General features: G+C 49.6%; 5 protein-coding genes across 5 annotated transcripts; 2 read left to right on the top strand and 3 right to left on the bottom strand.

Moving 5' to 3' along the window:
- Positions 1-204: 204 nt before the first annotated feature.
- On the top strand, positions 205-4,509 carry AA0111_g10633 (hypothetical protein; the record flags this gene model as incomplete). Its single annotated transcript, XM_028644406.1, has 3 exons — positions 205-807; positions 855-2,107; positions 2,157-4,509. 3 exons carry the CDS (start codon positions 205-207, stop codon positions 4,507-4,509), a joined length of 4,209 nt encoding a protein of 1,402 aa, XP_028501785.1.
- A 346-nt stretch (positions 4,510-4,855) lies between these two features.
- AA0111_g10632 (hypothetical protein) lies at positions 4,856-5,463 on the bottom strand (the record flags this gene model as incomplete). The annotated part of the gene is made up of 2 exons (XM_028644405.1): positions 4,856-5,282; positions 5,336-5,463. 2 exons carry the CDS (start codon positions 5,461-5,463, stop codon positions 4,856-4,858), a joined length of 555 nt encoding a protein of 184 aa, XP_028501786.1.
- A 5,359-nt stretch (positions 5,464-10,822) lies between these two features.
- AA0111_g10631 (hypothetical protein) lies at positions 10,823-12,968 on the top strand (the record flags this gene model as incomplete). The annotated part of the gene is made up of 3 exons (XM_028644404.1): positions 10,823-11,461; positions 11,523-11,664; positions 11,722-12,968. 3 exons carry the CDS (start codon positions 10,823-10,825, stop codon positions 12,966-12,968), a joined length of 2,028 nt encoding a protein of 675 aa, XP_028501783.1.
- An 83-nt stretch (positions 12,969-13,051) lies between these two features.
- On the bottom strand, positions 13,052-14,041 carry AA0111_g10630 (hypothetical protein; the record flags this gene model as incomplete). Its single annotated transcript, XM_028644403.1, has 1 exon — positions 13,052-14,041. One exon carries the CDS (start codon positions 14,039-14,041, stop codon positions 13,052-13,054), a length of 990 nt encoding a protein of 329 aa, XP_028501784.1.
- A 2,328-nt stretch (positions 14,042-16,369) lies between these two features.
- Positions 16,370-19,035, bottom strand: AA0111_g10629 (hypothetical protein; the record flags this gene model as incomplete). The annotated part of the gene is made up of 3 exons (XM_028644401.1): positions 16,370-17,970; positions 18,086-18,643; positions 18,693-19,035. The coding sequence occupies 3 exons, from the start codon at positions 19,033-19,035 to the stop codon at positions 16,370-16,372; spliced, it is 2,502 nt and encodes an 833-aa protein (XP_028501828.1).
- Between the last annotated feature and the right edge of the window lie 9 nt (positions 19,036-19,044).

The following is a 19,044-nucleotide window of genomic DNA, read 5'->3' as shown; positions in this document are numbered from 1 at the left end:
GCTGGAGCATGCACCGAATGCAGGCACGGTAAGCATTGCGCCAGTACCGACATAATCTACTGGGCTTGCGCGATGGCGGCGTCTACCGAAATCATCGCTTACGCTCAGCCTGGCAACGTAGCATGTTTTTGCCGTTCAGTCTCTTTGCCCTGCTGATTGCACAGCCTCTCGATTTTCGTAACCATCACGTTCCGACCATCTCCCATGGCCGACAAACTCCCTACAGCCGACCTCAAAGCGCTTTTGGAGGCTAAGATGAATGAATCGATCCACAAAAACGGTCTTGAGTACAGGGGGGGATTTCTAACCGTAGACTACGTTCAGGAGATTTTCACCACGGAGAACCTCGCGGAACAATTGAATGATCACCCAGAAGGTCGAAGACATTCAGCGCATCATCGAACACAGCTCGCTGTGAGCATTAGAGAAAAGCAGAAGCAGCTCTACTCCATACTCCTCCTCATAGGCGAGTCGCGTCGAATTCACCAGATCCAGCGAATGCCCAAAAGCGAGGCCATGCTTATAAGCGATGAATATCTGTTCGAACCAACCACAAATATCTATGAGCTGGAACGACTACAGAGTATGACGTTCTTTGACGGCATTGCTGATGCTTTTTACCGAAAGCAATGGATATTTCCGCCTAGTCTATCCGCACAAAAGACACTAGAGTTCCCAGCAGAACATTTCCGTTTCCCATTCACAAGTAAACGTCGAACTCTCGGAAACGGGTATCATGGGGATGTCCATGCGGTAGAAGTATCCGGCTTTTTTCTTCAAACAAAGCAAAGCAACGATCGATCACAGGTATGGTCGTGCATTAGTCTCCTATATTCTTGCTAATACTTGAATAGGGCACCAGCATAGCTTACAAAAAGATTAGCAAACATAAACTCGAGGAATGGGATATGGTACAGAGGGAAGTAGACATGCTTCAAGCACGACGCCACAGTAATATCACGCCACTCTTAGTGAGTTTCTATGCCGGACTCGAGTCTCCTGGCTCTGCAAATAGCCCTATCCGTTGTTTGTACCTTCTTTCCCCACTGGCAACTATGGACATGCATGCGTGGTTTACGAAAGGACCCGAGCATATGAGTACAGGGAAACAAGAATTGCGCCGTTTTGTCTACTCTGACGCAATGTTAGGCCTTGCATCCGGAGTCACTTACATTCACCGGGAGATCAATGGACTGATCGGCTATCATCGAGACATTAAGCCCAGCAACCTGCTCCTATTCCAAGGGGCGGGAGGATCGGAGATGTGGAAAATTTGCGATTTCGGCAGCTCCAATCTAAAGATTTTGGGTGATACTGGTACGACAAATATAGTCACCACGACGGAATGGGCGCCTGCAGAGTTTTTCACCGATCAATACAGTAAGGACGGACAAACACACGGTCGTTCACATGACGTGTTCTCGCTTGGATGCGTGTTCCTGGAACTGGCCACCATATTGCACCAGGGCTGGGGTTCAGATGGGATCCCGGAACTTCGAAAACGCAGAGAAAAGGATGATTCGTACGAAGGGCCATTGAAGAACGTAGGCAAAGCTGGCGATTACTGCAAATCGATGAACGCAGTGCATAGGTGGATGGAAGAGTTGCTAAGTAAATGCAACTCGGATGAAGACAAGAAGATTCTGGAATTGATAAAGGAGATGTTATCGCCTCGAAACGAGCGAATATACGCCTGGGAAGTCGAGATAGACTTATTCATCCTTTCCGACCCAATGCGGAGCTGCACCGAAGTCAACAAACGACTAAAGAAGATCATCCAATCATCACGAGGTTACGATCCCAAAATGAAGCATAATCCATTTGTGCGCGCACAAAAGAAGATGGAAGCACAAACCGATACCAGAAAGCCATCGTTAAGGTCCGAAGAATTTCTCGATATTATTTCTGCAGCGGAATGGCGTCGTTATACGCCCCAATCTACCACTGGGAGTTTCAAAGTCAGCTCAGTTCCACAAAAGACTCTATCGAACATCCCATCGCCCAGCAGCATTGACATACTCTTTGGACGGCAAGATCTGTACAAGTACATTTCTGACAGTTTCGTCCAATCAGACACAGTAGCACTGTACGGGTTGGGAGGTGTTGGGTATGCTACGCTCCATGGTTGACTACAGAGTTGCCAGCTAACTCATCAGAAAATTACGAATCGCACGGGAATACGCGTCGCAGTTTGTGAAACCTGCAGATAAAGCCATGCAAAGGCACACCTTCGAAGTGGAGGCTAAAAACAAATCGGCGTTACTTGAATCATACGACGCGATCGCGCATCAAATCAACATGTCTCACGACGAATCGGAATTCAGAACAAAGTCGCTCGACAAGGTCACAGGAAAGACTCTCAAAGCATGGCTAGAGAACCGTCAAAATGGCGGCTGGTTTATGGTTGTGCATGGATTCGACTCAGTTCAGTATGCAGAGGAGCTTTGGGAGATGTTGCCAGTGCCTGAGTGTGAATATTGTCAGATGCTCATAACAACACGCACGCGCGCTACTGTGAAGGATGTGGAGGGAAGGCTGATTCCTGAAGTACAGGTCGATGTGCTCAACCAAACAGATTCGATGCGTCTCTTCAAGCATCACATTCGGAGAAAGCTTACTACTCGGCATCCGCAGGATAGTGAGAACCAGGTAGATGATCCCTACGATCACCAGACCAAGTCGTTAGTCGAAAAGCTGTGGTCGCCATTCATGATAAGATCTGCAGCCAAGCATATGAATAACAAGTCGCTGGTAGTCGGGTATATGAACAAGAGGTTAGACGACAATAGCTTCGCAACCGTTAGAACCACCCCTCAAGACTATCTTGAGTATATTCTTCGGCCCCTCAACCCCGATGGATCGTTCAAGGATAAGCCTTGGCCTCGCGTAGTTCGCTTCCTATTTCTACTGGCATTCTTCCATTCCCGGGGAGTCAGCTGGGACTTGCTGCTATCTGAGTACAAGCAAGAGGAGGAGGCATTGGTTGATATGCTGGATATTTTGCAGGACTGTTCCATGATTTCCATGGACTACCAGCAAAATCAAACAATCTATGTTCTCAATGCCCACGTACGACGTGCGCTGTTGGGTTGGATGGATAATGGTCGCGGCCTAGGCCACACTTGCAGCGATGAGTATGGTCCAGAGGCGATAGTGAAACACTACAACAAGTCGCTCTCGATGATTTGCAAGGCGCACAAGATTAATCACGGCAACTCATCCAAACAGACGAAGACCAAGCCTTTGAAACCACATGCATCTAAGCAAGCATTCATGCCGCACTTTGAATGCTTTCTGGATTTCATCAAGAAACATCCCCAGAAGTTAAACTTCACGCTGGGCGACTTAGCTGTCCGGGCTGTCATATTGTTCTCGAAGGTTCTTCTCGATGAAGACAGGTATGACGATGCAATGAAGGTAACTGCCTACGCACATACTCATTTCAAGTGTGATCTCAGTGAGATCGATGCGGCAGATGCTGGAAAGTCGAAACAGGCAAGAATTTCCTTTCATCTGATGCGACAACTAGTTCAAGTATATCTCGCCCGTCCACAGGATGACTGTTCAGCCGAGTCTTGGGGCAAAGCTGAGGAGTTGATCAACAAGTTGCAAGCGGAAGCTCATCGAATAAAAGAGCTTGACTTACCATGGACCCAGTTCGCTTCTCCAGAACTAGAGATTCAACTAGAGAAGGTCCGAGTGTATTGGAAATCAGGGCGTGTTGAACCCGCAAGGCGAGAATTGTCGCACATCATTGAGAGCACCGGTGTGCTCATCAAGCGAGATGGCCAGGTACTTGAGCCCATTCAAGGCAACGGATGTCGCGTACGCTTCGGCTTACCGAAGAACCTTCGAGAGGAAGACCAAAGACGGAGATCGATCCGCATGTTGCAGCTCAAGGTCACAAGAGAAGACGGCCTGCTATACACAATGGAAGGCATCCAACAAAACCAGAAAAATCCAAGACTTGCGCACAAATCTTGGAAGAAGGCTAGGAAAGCTCTCGAGCTTGCTCAAGACGCCGCATCTCAGTGGTTTGCTGATGACGCTGTATTGCACGATGAAATTGGGGAGGAGATTGCAGTCGCAAACACCAAGATAGGCACAGCTAGTCTGGTCAACCAAGCTATTACGACACTAGAGGCTGCATGCAACCGAGCGAAAAGCAGATATGGGCAGTGTAGGCGTACGTGGGATCTGGAACGGAGGCTCAACGAAGCTAAGCTCAAATCCAAGAAGCACGTAGAGGAGGGGACCGACAGCGCAAAACGACTACTTCAGTTGTATGAAGAGCGCCTTGGACCTGAGAAGATGGCAACAAAGCAGTGTGCGTTGCAGCTAGCAAAAGGATTGAGGTATATGGGAAGATGGGAGGATAGGTGTGCACTAGCACGGAGATACACAGGTTTAGAGCAGGAGTTGCGTGAAGACATGGGAATGTTCTTGAGGTTAGAGTTTGAACTGATGGCGTTGCTGATGTGGTTGTTGAGCGGTGGACGGTACGGGTAATCGTAGATTGAAATGTATTTGCAATGGTCATGACACGACTTCGTATACTACTGCCTGGACTATGCTTCAAATCCAGTGTAACTTTCACAGACACATCCTTGCGACGCTTTACAATGCTAGAAAAAGAAAACAAGGAAGGGTATCTCTCAAGAGCAATGACGGAATACGCGCCAGATGTTTGCCGTGATCCCTGAAGAGGGTGACAAACATCAATCGCCGCCGCCCGCATGCACCAAAACGTATGGACCAAATCCCACTAAAAATTCCGAAGCACTTCATGCGCCAAACTCCAAAAACTCCTTATTATGTGTTCCAGTGTTGATCTGATCCCCCTTTCACAAAGCGTTCACGAAGGGCGAAAGGGCCAACCTAGCTCGCTCAAGTCGCTCGCCGTTGATTCGGTGGCAGGGGACCGCACATCGGTACCGTCGTGATACGATCGAGGTGATTCGACGATCGGCGTCCGCTCGCCGATGCTCAGTGCAGTCTGGGGTTCTGAAGCCAGGGTTCGGGGGTCGGTAGCCAAGTTGAGGCTGATGGGTGGCATGCCGCGATGAGGGTTGTGGCCTGGCGGAACAAAAACTACAATGTGCGCTTGGAGGTGCACGTCGATACGCGCACCCATTGTGTGACCACGACTATTCCCATGGGGGTACTGTCGTCCCCTATGGTCCAAGTTCTCTACGAAAGAGTGATAGCTTGGTTGTGGAAGTACACCGGCTGTTTCGGCGGTGCCACGGTCGGAACGCGGACTCGATGTCATCTCATTCGCTCTGCTCAAGTCAGTGATCCTGTAGATGCGTCTGCGTACGGAAGGGCTACTCACTGTCCACGTAGGCAGTGGGTCATTTCAGACGGGGGTGCTGGCGGAGTAGCCCTCTGGCGTGGCTCTAGGTTGATGGGAAGCGTCGCACTACGGCGCGGGCCGGAGCCAGAGCCATGTGGAGAGGGCATCGTGACTCCACACAGTCTGCGACGTGTGTACGAGGGTAACTGGGTCGAGAGCTGCAGCAGATAGCTGTCCAGGTGTAGTTGTGAGGTTGATTTGCATTTCAGGCGCGTCGCATCCACGGCTAACTCCAGGCACTGAGGCATCCCACGCCGCTTCCCACGTCACATGGCCCATCACGAGGACGTAACATGCTTGTTCAGGCTATGATGAAAAACGATGTCGAAAGAGGAAGCTCGAAACTTTAATTTACACAACAAGATCAAAAATGGATCGCAAGGGCGTTTTCAGTTATGTTCATTCTTAATTAGCGTTCCAATGTCACTCTCAGCCAGTGCGTATGCAGCAATGCGTCACTGCGGGCACCACCCGAGGCAGACGCCCGCTAGAACACGAGTGCAACTACAGATGATCCCTTTATTACGATCGCAGAAGCCATCCTCATCATCTGCTAATTCTTCTTCCTGATGTACTCAATGTCTATGCCGCTTGGAAAGGCTGGCGCAGCATCCCGCTTCACAATGTAACGCTTCGACTCGCCGCTTGACACCGGAGCACCCTGAATAGTACCCAACTCCCACTTCTCTACATTGAGTCAGTACGTCCTACAAAATCGTCCCGATGAGACCGTACGATCATATATCACCCAAACTCTGTCGTTATCGCTGTATGCGCTCTGATGGGTGGCCTGAGATGGCGTCTGTGGGCGCGTCATCCTGGCGATTGGATATGTATATGCTCGTTTTCAGCTCGTTCTACGGAACAAAGATGCGATTCTTCGATGTCAGCATGGCGAAGGAACTAGCGCGCATTTTGTATCGTTGCAGTGTTGCGAGCTCTCGGGTCAAATTGTCGTCACATGCCATGCGTTGTGCAGGTTGGATGTGCAGCCATCAGCCGGACTAATTACTGGTTGGATGAAATTGGTCGAATTCGTGCTGGTTATATAACGCCTGCAGAAAGTCGGCGCCGTCCTGCGATGCCCTCTTTTGCCTACAGTAGCCTTGCAGGCGATGAGGCGTACAGTATGCGCCACTTCTGTTTTACCGCGCTTACCTGATTCCTGCACCCAACTGAGAGGCCTCCAGCCTGATGTAAGACGAAGCATTGCTACAGCAACTTTTATACCTTCTTCATGGCTGAGAAATGACACACTTCATAACATGGATCCGGTCTCCACGATAGCGAGTGTTATTACCCTCATTGGCGCGACAGGCGGCACAATAAGGGTCATCCACGATACGATAACTTCGATCAAGGACGCACCTAAGGATATCCGACGACAATGCAAACGTCTTGAGTGTCTTTGCGTAACACTCAATTGCATTGTGCGTACATGTCAACATCTCCCCGATGAGTGCCAGGTGGATATCGACTTGTGTGGTATAGAGGAGTTCATCGATGAAGCCAGGGCACTGGAAGCCAATCTCAATGCTAGGAGGGCTCGTGTAGCAGGAAAAAATATCGCAAAATTCCATGAGAGCTGCAAATGGCTCTTCTCTGATCGGCAGCTCAAGCGATTCTTTGAGTCTCTAGACCAATGGGATGCCATTCTTTCCCAAGCTCTTCATGTCGTGCAAATGTCAGTAATTACCTTTTGCGATTGACAAAAGCATCGCGTATTTACAAGAATATAGCGCGTTTTCAAATCGCATCTTGATGCACACGTCGTCTCTGATGAGCCTGTCCCATGCCGCTCTACCTACACCAGCGATCGCTGCGCAGACCTCAATCATACCTCGCTCCGATGTACCAAGCCAGACGAGGGTCTCTGCACAAGCCTCAACAACCTCGATACATAACACACACATCAGTGGAAGGCAGCTGGCATCTCTGGCGAGAATCGCTGAACCTGTCGGGATGATCACAAATTACTGGTATCAGATGCAACTTTCGGGGTTCGATGTTGGATTGCATGGAGGCAAAGTGATACTGAAGCGCTGGTCGCGTTCTGGAAGAGAAGTTTACACAACTTTAGTCAACGCGGAAGGCCAGCATGTCTCGTTGATCATCGCTGTTCCATGTATCACTGCGCGTCAATTGAAGGTCAGCGTCATCGGCTTTAGAATACCATCTTGCGGTTTCACCCTAAATTTTCGCTGGAACCTTCGACACTACCGGATACTTCCGTACGATCATTCCTGCTTTGTAGCTATTGAGAGGGGTGATCTAGGGTATCTGCAACAGCAATTAGTATCCAAGGAGCTGTCCTTGTCGGACTGCGCTACCGGAGGATATAGCTTGCTCCATGTAAGCATCTCATTCTACATCAACAAGAGAATGCACTGATGAACAATCCTACAGTTTGCTGTGCGCTACGGTAGACCTGCCATCGTTGTGATGTTGATCAACGAAGGTCTTGAAGCCGATGTGCGAAACGACTGCGGCCAGTACGTGCTCTTATCCCCCGTAATCTCCCCATTACTAATTCGCGATAGAACACCTCTTCATATAGCTGTTCAGCAAGGAACAAGCTTCGAGTGTGCTCGCTTGCTGCTGGAAAACGGCGCAGACGCTTTCCAACAGGATAACGAAGGCCGGAGCGCATTGCACTACTTTTATAATGACGTAGTACGGCAAATTCTACTTTACTACGCTGACGGAATCGATCCATGGATGCAAGATCGACGCGGTCTGACTGTCCTACATTGGGTATCCTGGAGTAGCAGATCCTCACATCGAGCTCTAGTCTCCTTCCCACACGAAAGTGGGGAGCGATCATCTTACGGCGTAAAGGACATACATGGGAGGTCTATGCTACACTACGCCGTGAAAAGGGGCAATGCAGACCTTATTGCGTTCCTACTCGCCACTCCTGACGCGGCGGCCATGTCAATGCCTGACCTTGCTGGAGAAACTCTACTTCACCACGCTACGGAGAGTGGCCGACCAGACACAATTAACATGATGCTCGAAAGAGGTATTGATCTCGATGTGATCGATAGTCAGGGTCGCACAGTACTCCATCATGCAGCCATGCGCGGCAATCTTGTCGCTACTCAACGCCTCATAGAACTGGGTGCAACCCACCAATTAAGTTACAAGGATCATAACGACCATACCCCCGCGGATCTGGCGTGTCAATATGCCTCAAAATCAGTCCAGCACTTCTTCGAAACGCTTGGACACTCAGGTGTGGGTATCAAGAAACAACATATTTGTTTGCCCTCTAAGACAGGTAGTTCGGACAAAACCGTTGACAGAATGAGTTGGAATATAGCTGTGCTCATACTTCTTGCGTTCGCGACGATGTACTGGAGTAACCAGGCAAGTGCTCGCCGTGAGGTAAGCATGATACAAGCGCGTATGTGAACTGAGATACTTAGAGAGCAGTTCAAGAGCGAGTTCGAGCGGATAGCACACTGCTTAATTTTTATTCTTCTATCAAAGCTTTCGTGAGCAACTCAGCCAGATAAGTACTTGTTTCTAGATTAGCAGACCCATTATTGATGCTCTGCGACAGACTACGTACTAGTACTAGTTCTATGATTGATTTTGATACATATCTGAATTGCCCCAGCCTAAGCGTGGGACACGATCAGTAGGCTTAGTGTATTTACCTACTGATTCTGCCCGTACACCGAGTCGCTGCTCTATGTCCACCAGTTTCGACCTGTCTTGCTGCTTATACCAAGCCCATGCGTATGCAAATGAAACACGTAACTTCTGTTTTCCAAAACGATTGGCGTGTTCGCAGCAGCTAAATCCGCTAGGGAAGTTCTTATCCTCTCCTTCGTATTTTATCGGGCAAGCAAGAGTCGAATCTCTGACAAGTTTACCTAACAAAGCGCAAGATCCGTGGTCAATATAGTTGTGGTGAATATAGTCGTTGGAGTAGTGTTCCAAATCCAGTGGCGCGAGCTCGAACTCAAGATATGGACCGTCCGTCATGAGAAGCGCTAGCGCATTCGAAGATAACTGGCGAACATCGGATTCTACCATTTCCAATACAAGTATGGTCGTACAGATACAGATGGTACTATGGCATGCTGTAACAACTTGATGCGCAAGTTGAAACGCGGGACATTCGTAGTCGATCTTTATATCATCTTTCTCGGAACACAACGATACTAGGGAGAAGATTCGATCTCTAGCAACACTACATTTTCGATTGTAAAACTTGAGAAGTAGGCATATCAAAGGGCTGCCAAATATGGAGGCCCTGGTGGTATTGAGCTCAAAGAAGTTGCTCATTGGGCTTTCTGCCACGGATTTATTGTGAGTGGACAGGTAATGCCAACCGCGATCCAGACTAAAAGTCTTCAAGCCGAGCATGATGATAACATGGCGTGCCAATACAAGCTCTTGTGTGATCCATGCTCTTGACCAGTATGCACTGCGAGCGATATGTTCGTGGTCCGTGATTCCTCGTGTTTCAGAGTCTGATACTCGTCAGATCAGGTACATGTTTGTAAAGTAGTACATTCTCTAACGTACGATCAAGCGGCCCAAGCCAAGCGATGACATATCTCGCTTTCGAGTAGATCATACCCATCTGTGCGACCTGATGTTTGCGTTCAGCCACGTTGCTTTGGTCAATACACAGAGCGTCGATCCAGTATTCCACGTGCTTGTATTTGGTCTGACAACGAGTATTTTCAAGAAAGTCGAACAAGTTCTTCTGTACGTAGAATTGTTGCCCATTAATCAGTAGAATATGCTTCGGTTTCGGTTCACCCCATGCATACGATAAACAAGTGTAACGCGCATGTGTCGTCGTACAGCGCATGGAGCATTGGATATAACCCTCGGTCGAAAGATCCGGCAACACGGTGACGAGACGTATGGAAGACTTTTGGTGATCAATGGGCGCGTGTTTGAACAGTACGCCTGGTGACAAATGAAGTGTGTTATGTCGTGATGAGTCTTGTACCGCATCAGCACAGGAAGGGTTTTCTTCGACTTTGACACATGAATCACCGGAGACTTCATCTTGTTCTGGATACTTTCTAGATTGCGGAAGACGCGAACGGCTTGCCGTAAAGAATGTTGAGCTTCCCGCGCCTGTATGCGACGTTGTCCTCGAACTCAGGGGGAAGAGCGATTCCCAGATTCGCGTGATGATAGCGCTCGTCATGCCTGCGCTCAACGACCGGAATTATCAAGACTAGCTTGACTAGATTAGCGGACTGCGAAAAAAAAAGAATGTCGCGGGGTTGAACTTTGGTGCTCGAGTAGATTGTGGTAAGATCAGGCTGAAGCGGGGTCGGCGTCTAACGCGACCTTGGTTGAGGCGAAGCATGCTCAGCTGCGCCTCAACTTGATGTCAGAATCCGGTCAGAAAGAAGCGCTAGTTGATCCAGTCCTCTATTACAGCACTCCCACCCACCTGCAACGACGAAAACATGAACTTGGAGAATAAAGATGGATGCACTTAAGGATCCCGTTATTCTTACAGGCCCATCAACGCAAGATCGGCAACATACTGACATGAGGCCAGCTGAACCCCACCAACGCTTCAAGAACAAGACCTACCTGCAATGTCTCGAGACTCTCGAAGATGCGTTTCCAGCGCTGAAATCATTCTTGGAGAAGCTCGCTAACGAAGAAGAGCCAGGCCGCAAGGCTGTCAACTCGCACTACCAAGTGAAACATGGACGAGCACCAGGGCGATGCTATTGCTTGGAGTTCAAAGACGATCCCGTCTCGGTCGTAGAAGAAGGTGTCTTTGAGAGACCTTCCACGCTTAGAGAATATCTGAAGAACAAATCAGCCACGGAAAGTCGCATAGGGAAGCATAGGCGCCTTTTCATCTTGGAGGATATGGAACCAGACTATGTCGACGCACTAGGTCACCATCTGGGTGTTGATCCTTTGGTTTTCAGCGAGCAAATGAACACCTGGAACTTTACGGACTCCTGGTCTATCCCGCACAGGGGGCTGCCTTCGATGTCGATACCGGAACAGTCGTTTACCTTGCGCTATTACGAACTGCGCACCTTGCTCGAGCCCAAATCGGTCGACGTTCTTAGCTTACAAACGTCATTTGCAGTCAATCGGCGCGTGAGTATCTCTGTGAACGTTGCGTGTAACATATACACTGACTTTGTACACCTACTCTTAGAGGTACGAAAGGTGGAGAGATATCGATATACCTTCGCTGGGCAAGCCCGATCGAAGACATGCTTTTGTGAGACGATGCGCGTCATTCTGGACATCGCAGAGCTCGTCGTCAGATGAAACACCAGATGATCTGGGGTGGGATGGTAAGTTTTCCAGACCAGCTCGAAGCCGTTGCCTATGGCTAACAGTCATGAGTATAGCTGTCATCCTTGTGGATCCTGCATTTGCTGCTACTTGTGCTGTACCACCTGCAAGGCCCGAAAACCCAGACGAACCCAAGTTCAACGGACTTCCAATAGACCCAAGCGCACTCAAGACTCTGGACGATTGTCTAATCCTGCAGGCCGAGAAGCCATTCAAAAGTAGGTCGGCGCTCTGGAGAGCGCAAGACTGGGGTGCACCTCATGCCCTCCAGGGAAAATCCCATCGGAGCTGGCCGTATCATAATGGATGCTCTACGTTGGCTCCGTTGATGTTCTCAGAAGTTGGCATGGGCGCAAAGGAGGCAAACGTTGGGATATTCCAGAGGAGGCGAAACCTTACGAGTGCCATGGATGAGATGGTGTTCTACTGGACCAGGCTCGCCACTCCCGACCTCATCCAGAGAACGAACAAGAAATCATCCAACTCTGCGTTTTACCTCCTCAAACACGTCGCGCAGCACTGGGTGAATCAGCTGGAACTCATGAACACCACCATCGCCAGAGCCGAATGGTTCTCCGACGACTATCAAGCTAAGATCGACGACAACTTGAGTAAGCAGAAATGGAAAAATGACCTACTCAAGATCAATGAGATCGCAAAGGATATCAACTACATGCGCCGACATTTAAACCACTTTTGGCGCGCCATGTACCTGAATCTCGAACGCCTGGGGGTCCAACTAGGTTCCGAGAGCGTCGACAGAAACACATCTCTAGCACTACAAGGTGCACAAAAGGACTTTCTCGCCATTCACACAAGGATGCAACCGTTGCGCGATCGCGCGGAGGCCTTAAACTCCGTCTCAAACGATCTCGCCAACCTGCGTGCGGCATTCAGAGGCGTCTCAGATGGCGAATTCAGCTTGCGTTTAAGTTTGTTCGCCTCTATTGTCTTTCCGCTCACATTGCTCGCGGGCATCTTTAGCATGGGCGATGATTTCCGGCCTGGAAAACCGCAGTTCTATAAGCTCTGGGCCATCGGCGTGCCTGTCTGCTTAGTAGTCGCGCTTGGACTGGTGTATGGAAGGCGGCCATGGGCGGTCACTATCGATATTTGGGAGTATGCAAGAGCCTGGCTTGAGGACCTTAAGCTGGTGGAACCCAAGAATGGGAAGGCTGGGCAAAAACCAGTCAAGATTGGCAAGGAAGAGCACAAAGTGGAGAAGAGCGAATCTATTAAGCAAGAGAGTTTGAAGAAAAGAGTAAGCCGAAGGAATCGTGATGAAGAACAGGGTGACTGCTGAATGAACAGAGAATGGAGATTCTGGAGGTGGCTCAAGCGGGGCCATTTTGTCACCGACCGAGGCAGCGCGTGGGCCTGGTATCCTTATTTCCGCATCACCGCAGCAATGGCTTCCAGCTGCTCCCTCTGCCACCTTTGCGAAATAGTGGTATGCGTATCGTCTTCAAGCCTCAGCACAACCCTTCCATCATCACCGCCTAATCTCGCTGCAATCTGCACACCATGATTGGCAGGCACGAAACAATCGTCCTTGCCATACCACAATTGTACTCGCAGATCCTTTCTGATGCCTTCGATCTGGAAACCCCAATCGCGACACAACACCTTCCCGTCCAAAGCTATGCCTTCAAATCCTTGCGCTCTCGCTTCGCGGGTTGACCGCAATACCAGGCGAATGACGTCCTCATCGTTCATGATCTTTCGGTCCCTTGGATCCTTTATTTTGGCGAGACTTGAGGGAGACAGCGCGCGCTGAAGACGCTGTTCGTCGGTCATGTCCATTTGCCCGAAGACATCGCGGCTGAAATACCATTCCATCAGGAACTCGGGAGTGTACTTCCATCCGTACGGGAAGCCAATTTTGTGCATGAAGTCCGCTCCCTTCATGCCGATGTCCATCGGTCCAAGTCCGCATACGATGGATATGCATTTTAGCTTCGTCGGAGAAAGTATTGCCGCGCAAGCGAGAACGTATGGACCGCCTCCCGATGCGCCTAGTATCGAGTAAGATTCGAGATGAAGATGTTCAATCAGACTTTCGAGATCTTTTGGGCAGTCGAGTAGCGTTCGTTGGGGATGTGGTGTGCTCCAGCCTATACCAGGCCTATCGACCGAGATTATCCTCAAGCCTAGCTCGAGGCCAAGGTCGTGGTAAAAGGCGGCTTCGAGACGAGAGCCTGGAAGGCCATGGTGGTACAAGATTGGGTGACCGGTAGGCGAACCGTATTGTGCGTAGCCTAGTTTGCGGCCATCGGGAAGAGTGCAAATATCTGAGCTATCATCGCCCAAGGGATAGCGACACTCGTGCGAGGTACTATCCCGATTAGGCAAACTCTCTTGGTTTCTCTTGCTCATGACTGGGGGTTCGATGGTGATTTGATCTAATGTAGGCTGAACGAGTTGGGTTGGGCATACAGTATTTTGCTTGCAAGTATAGTCGCAACTGTCTGCATCGATTCCAAAGGTTATCACCACAAGACTCGGTTTTATGAGCATTCTGTTTGCTTAGGAGAGACATGGTCGGCTTAGACGGACAGCCGACCAACAGCGTCAGATGTTCTGCTTACTCCGACTTTTCCCGCATTCTCTTTGTTCAAGCCAGGCAACAGTCTTGTAGATGTCATGAAGAACTGCACACAACCAAACTCCTCCTTTTTCCAACGAGCGGAGTGTTTTCTCAATCTCGTCTCGCACTTCCAGTCGAAGTCGGACGGGTGCAGGCTAACGGGACATTCTGCTCTATTCTTTGCCAACGAATGCGACATAAGCTTTACCCCACAAGTGGCAATATCGCAAGGTTGGATGGAATTGCTTTATGTCTTGGAATGGTACATTTATTGGCGGTCTTCGCAGCCTATTAACATCTCTTCTCCGGCAATCAAGAATCCGAGGTTGTATATGTACGTAGGCAGCCAACAGCGTCAAGCAAACACGACGAAGCTAGACCTTTACACATACACCAGGTTCTACACTAGACTTATCGTAAGAAAACTTGGGTACACTAATCAGGCAGCTGCATGCGTACTATGCAGTAATCACGCCATATTAGCATCAAGAATGCTGTGAAAACTTCATGTTGTGCTACTTTGCTACTTCCGCTGCGACATGACACACACCGTTCAGTACGTAGACAGACACTTCGGGGTGCGCGATCCTGCAACTGGCGTCTTAGCATATCACCGAGAATTCACGCAGAAGTTGGCAGTATTCCACTGGTCACAAGTAAGAGCCAAGACTTCGACGTTATAGATGTCAAAAAACAAACCATTGTCTAAACTCATATCGTATGTACCGTATCATAAGCGAGGCTGATCATCCTAGTAAGCACTACAAAGCGCCAATAATCTCATTGCCGTCTATGACGATGAGACCACGCTGTGGGAACGGATGTTCGACGTCGAAAAAAAGCGTTGTTCGCTCACGTCCGAGATCAGCAAGACCCACGAAACAGCTAGGTAATGCCTTGGTCGTTGTTGGTCATGCACATCCTAGCACCCACGCACTTATGGAGATCTTGCCCTAGCAAGTGAGGCCCAACGTTGCGCTGCAAGCCCCAACTGCTTTCTCTCCACACAGATACGCCACTGACAACCCGCGAAGCTGCCCCCAAATAGCTTCTCTTACGTCGATCACGGTACTATCATATCTCGCACTCGGAATGAACCAGTCGCCTCCACTGCCTCGGATCTGAGAGAACAATGGCTTTGACGAGATGGCGCCCTGCAGCATGTGACATTGTCGGCGCTGAGCGCTTTGCTGCATGTGCGTGATCCCGGATTTCCTGCTGTGCAATGTGGAATTCGCGCGTGCTTCACCGATGGCAGGCTTCAAATGACGATTCTGTACCGCGTTCAGGTCTTCGATTCGGAAGAGTGTGACCCAGAAACCTGTCACTTTTTCTATCGGGGTGCGTAGTATGCGTCTCTAGCACATGGTGTAAACCATGCTGCTGTACGGGACGAATAATTAGTGAAAGACTACCCACCAACCATATGCATGTGGATATCTGGCTAGACCGGTGGCTCATGTTGCGGGCCGTAGCGTCACTGTCTATGCTTTGCAGGTCAAAAGAAACCTGTCACCTTGATGCATCGAGGCTAGATCTGCTTACACCCATTCTTTTCCCTCTCAGTAATCGGCATCCAGTCGCCGATTCGAGAGACGGCAAGGCTGTAACGCCGCCGCGCACGTTTTGAAGCCACTTCTAGAACCGTATTTTCGGGCTAAGGGTGACAAATAGCCCAAGATAATTTTCTTCATCGCATCTGACACAGCTGAGGTGTTGAGGATGCATTGCTGCAACTAAAGAAGGAAATGAAAGAGAGAGCGAAAGTGTGGCCTAGAGCATCTTGATCAGGTGCTCGGGTCGGATGTGACAAATGGCTCCATGGGCGCATACACCGGGACCATCATGACCATGATATCGGGTATGTGCGATCATACATACACAAAAAAGCAGATGGGAAAGGCCGGAAGGTGGATGTTGGGAGTTCTGGTGGGGGTATATCGCATTGCTGATTCTCATAACGTCATGCCTAACCGGATTTCCGGGACGTGGGATGAATGAAATCGTGGAATGAATGCCGATGTTCGCTGAGTATGTTTCTATGTTTCCCATTCGCAATGCTGAAGATGTGTTGCTCCAATAATCCCTCTATAGAAAGTGACATCTGCATTACTGTGTCACTTCACATCCCCTTCTCTAAACCCTTCACTACCCATGTATCCATTCCAATCATCCATATCGCGGCTAGAGGCTAGAGGCGTACGCGAGGATGAAGGACCCACAGTCGATGGATGTAGAACGACCGGGCATCTCATATGCGTTTGCTCTCCTTGTTGGGACATCCCATGAGTGGTCGGCGCATATACACGTGCGGCCTCAGCGATACTTGATATCGGTAACGGTACTGCAGGGCTAGAGGCAAAGTGGTTGTAAGGTCTCGGATCCGAGTCGTAAGAGGGATATTGTGGTGCGTCGAAGGGGGTGTAATCTCCTGAGCTAGTAGTCCGCAGTGGTATGTTTCGCGATGTTCGGGCCGTTGATCTATCATTTTCGCTCAGCAGGGAATAATGCGGCCTCAAGAGTGGCGGTTGCGCGTTGGTTGGGGGGATTCCGGGACAGGATCTATGTCTATGCAGGCCGTGGGACTCGTCTCGCGGATGGCTCCATGCGGAAGGTGGGGTTTCATGTCCTTGACTTTCGTCCGGGCCTTCGAAGCGCCAGCCTTGATTCCAAAACATGTCGTTCTCCGCTTCTGCTGATGCTGTGACCTTCTGCAGCTGACTGTGTAAGTGAAGCGGAATGGTTCTCTCATCTCCTTGAGAGGTTTGCCACTCGTGAGGGTTCGTCGTATCCTTCCGCCCGTGTCCATGCAGTATGAAGAAGTCAGAGGGCGATGCTGGAGCCGTGTAACCATGTGGCTGCATGTGATCGTCCCCAGACCTTGTCGCGTATCTTGTGGGCGCTGATCGCAACGTGGTCGATCTGCGTAGACCCTGCATGATCTCTGCCGGTCTAGAACTGTCAGCGTCGTCCTTGGATGGTGCTGTTTCTTTCTGGTCTGCCATGTGGAGATAAGATGACCCTTGTTGTTGTTCTCCGAATTGGGTTGAGGTTTGGAGATCATCCCATGTTTCCAGGACAAACACTCCGTCTTGGAGAGCTTGTTGACCAGGGCCTTCGAGTGGGAACGTTCCGGTGTGGCCCATAACTGTATCACTCCTATACAAAATCCTTGTTGGTTCATTCTTGTTAGCTTCCTGGGCTGCCGCATTGCCCTGTTTTCGTAGTAAACCGCCAGGCTGCTTCGTAATGGCTGTATGCAGCTCTTGCAGACCCCAGCTGATCTTCTCTACGGCTAATCCGGCAAGGCTATGCACGTTGTTCTCATAGAGATCTTTAAAAATGACGACCGCCTGTTCTGCCTTCATGGCGCCAACAGTGATTGTCCGGCATTCTATGGCGTCCAATAGGAGGATCATAGAACTGTTGAAGGCCTGTTGCGCTAGAGTCCAACAGATCAGCGCTGCTGGGTCTCGATGATAAAAGAAGATGAAGGCAGTAAGAAGAGCTTCCGATGAAGCAAGTACTAGCGCTCTTGCGCGACGAGTGGCTTGTGTTGACCATGTCTCTGGTTGGAACCCTGAAGAGAACGAACGGTTGACAGCTTGGAATGTTGTCTCACTATCCGCGCCGATTGGCATGGTGTCCTGAGTGGTGTGCTTCTCGAATCTCTGTCGATTCAAGAGCACGATGTATGTGTGCGCTTTACAGAAGTACACTATAATATGTAAGCGAACGTTGACGCATGATTATTTATGCTACAACATTGCAGCTGAAAGTCTACCATTGGAAAAAATGTGACCGAAGCGATGGCATGAGGGTGTGATACGTACCAATAGCTATAGCGTAGAGATCAGGTAAATTGGTTTCAGAGTACATCCAGGTGTCATTAAATTGCAGCGTCTCAGGCACCGTATCCAGTAATCTTTGAAGTGCGTCTGTGAGCTCATTAATCCTGACACTTGTCAAGCGGTCGCAACTCATAATTTGCCTGGCCAACACGGTGAAGTGATTGACAAATTCGCCAAAACGTAGCAAGACTGGATCAGTCGTCAACTCGACCGGCCAAGGATTGTCTCCGATGCCGGTTATTCCAAGCGGTCTGCCGAGCGTCATGGACATATGTTCATCCAGGTGCAACATATGCCACCACACCTTTTGTCGCACTGCGCAGTCCTTCTCGTTTGTGGGTGCCGGATCAAGATATTTCGGGTGACGATGAAGACCAGTCGAATGGGCGAGGCGAATAGTAGTACCGAATAAAGTGTATGCGTCTAGCATTCTTCCATCGTTGGTCAAATAACTTCCGATCATGAGCAGCGTTTGAATTGACGAGAGGGAAGGCTTGTGTGTAAATGAAGCCAATCGTAAAGCTTGCATCGCTGCTGCAACTGTATCAAATATGTTAGTCCTGTTACCAACACCCTCCGATAGACTCACTATAGACTTTGCTCTTCTGCGTTTCGACTTCGATGAATTTGGCTTCCCATTTTCCTCCTCCTCTATCCCACGTTGAGTGTTGCGTTCCCAGTGCGATAAGCCCAAACAGAAACGCCAAAGTAGTCGGATAGAGCTCAGAGTTCTTTCTAGCGTCTGAGAGGAAGTCTTCTACCTCATTAATCGTCATCTCCGCAGGCACTTGATAGACTCGTCTCTGGAAAGCTCTCAAGTATTCCATAAGCTCTTCTTTCGCCGGCAGACAGCTTAGCAGTTGTGGAAAACATTCGTCTGGTGCAGCACTGAAAAGCGTCGGATAGGGATACGTTGGCGAATTGCGGAACATATCCGAGCC

This window comes from Alternaria arborescens (assembly GCF_004154835.1).
Source record: "Alternaria arborescens strain FERA 675 chromosome Unknown contig_37, whole genome shotgun sequence".
In the NCBI taxonomy this organism is placed as follows: Eukaryota; Fungi; Ascomycota; class Dothideomycetes; order Pleosporales; family Pleosporaceae; genus Alternaria; species Alternaria arborescens.
Note: the sequence above shows the minus strand (reverse complement) of the source record. Positions and strands in the feature narration are given on the sequence as shown.